The following is a 1216-nucleotide window of genomic DNA, read 5'->3' on the forward strand; positions in this document are numbered from 1 at the left end:
CCCTTAAAATACTTACTCGTTCTGTAGGAAAAAGAGAAAGAAACAAAAGGTAAAAATACGATTACCGTAAATCTCAATCAACACATTAACACTCTACCACGAATATAGACGAGTGTGAAGTGTGAAGTGTGAAGTGTCCCTTCTACATTCCAGAGTGGCATGCGAGGGTCCCAACTGTTCCATCTATTACCGTCATGTCATGAGTCTTGGCATATTCGTTCCGCTAATCCTGGCATTTGTCGCTATTTGCATTCTCTCGCGTGTCAAGTTGGGGCGCACGCGGAAACTCGTACAAGGTAAGTGCTTTGATCATTCGTCGGGAGAGGTACTGGGATTTTCTCTTATTTGTCAGTGCATTTATTTTATTATATATGTAATTTATTGTTTTCTTCTTCTCTACCACGAACATACAGATTGAAATATGTTAGTATATAAAACCAAGTGAAAATAAGTGTTTTTGCATTACAAATGGTGAGAAATACAAATACAAATATCTCATTGCAGGGGTAGATGAATCCAAATATATTGTACAGTACAGGCTGATACTTTTAAAATGTTTCTTCTTTTATCATTTTATCCCACAGCTCAACAGGACGAGGAAGAGACAAGCGTGAGCTCCATCCACTCCGAATCGAGTGAAATTCTCTTGTCTCCCGGGACCAACCTCGGTTATGGCGCCATTACCAAGGCGTAGACTCGTGATAATAAGTTGGGTATCGAGGCACTCAATGCAGATGTATGGGTCTTTCCAGCAATGTTCATTTTTTAATTGATCATGTTTTTTTTTTTTCAATACTGTAGGCACATTATTCGACAAAGTAGAGGCTGTTTTGTTATAATTTCGAATCGGGTCCGTTGCGCATTGGAATTTCAACATCGATTCGCATTTTTTTTTTAAAGATTTATAATTTTTTTTCTTTTTGATTTAATTGTCCTGAGAGATCTGTGCTGTTCAGATTATTCCCAATAAAACACGAAAATAAGGAAAAAATACGAATAAAAGAAACACGAAGAATCAAAATGTTAAAAGCAAAGATAATTTGGTTTATTCATTAGAGATAGCTTACACTTTTACAAATGCATAAAGAATATTCCATTCTTTGTTGGATACATGGTTCCCCATAGAATACGTTGAAAGAGTAACATTGTAAATCATGAATATATTATATCCACAGTAACACACGAATCATAGCTGTTGTTTAACCGATCGAATCCA

General features: G+C 36.1%; 1 protein-coding gene across 1 annotated transcript in view; it reads left to right on the forward strand.

Annotated features, from left to right (window-relative positions):
- The window catches only part of LOC119588689 (major facilitator superfamily domain-containing protein 12-like), a 36240-nt gene extending 35030 nt beyond the window's left edge, over positions 1–1210 (forward strand). The window contains 2 exon segments of the mRNA XM_037937325.1: positions 154–296; positions 585–1210. Of these exon segments, the coding sequence (XP_037793253.1) occupies positions 154–296; positions 585–694 (253 nt within the window). The 3' untranslated portion in view covers positions 695–1210.
- The last annotated feature ends 6 nt before the right edge of the window (positions 1211–1216 follow it).

The sequence above is a fragment of the Penaeus monodon genome, chromosome 24 (genome assembly GCF_015228065.2).
Source record: "Penaeus monodon isolate SGIC_2016 chromosome 24, NSTDA_Pmon_1, whole genome shotgun sequence".
NCBI classification, from domain to species: domain Eukaryota; kingdom Metazoa; phylum Arthropoda; class Malacostraca; order Decapoda; family Penaeidae; genus Penaeus; species Penaeus monodon.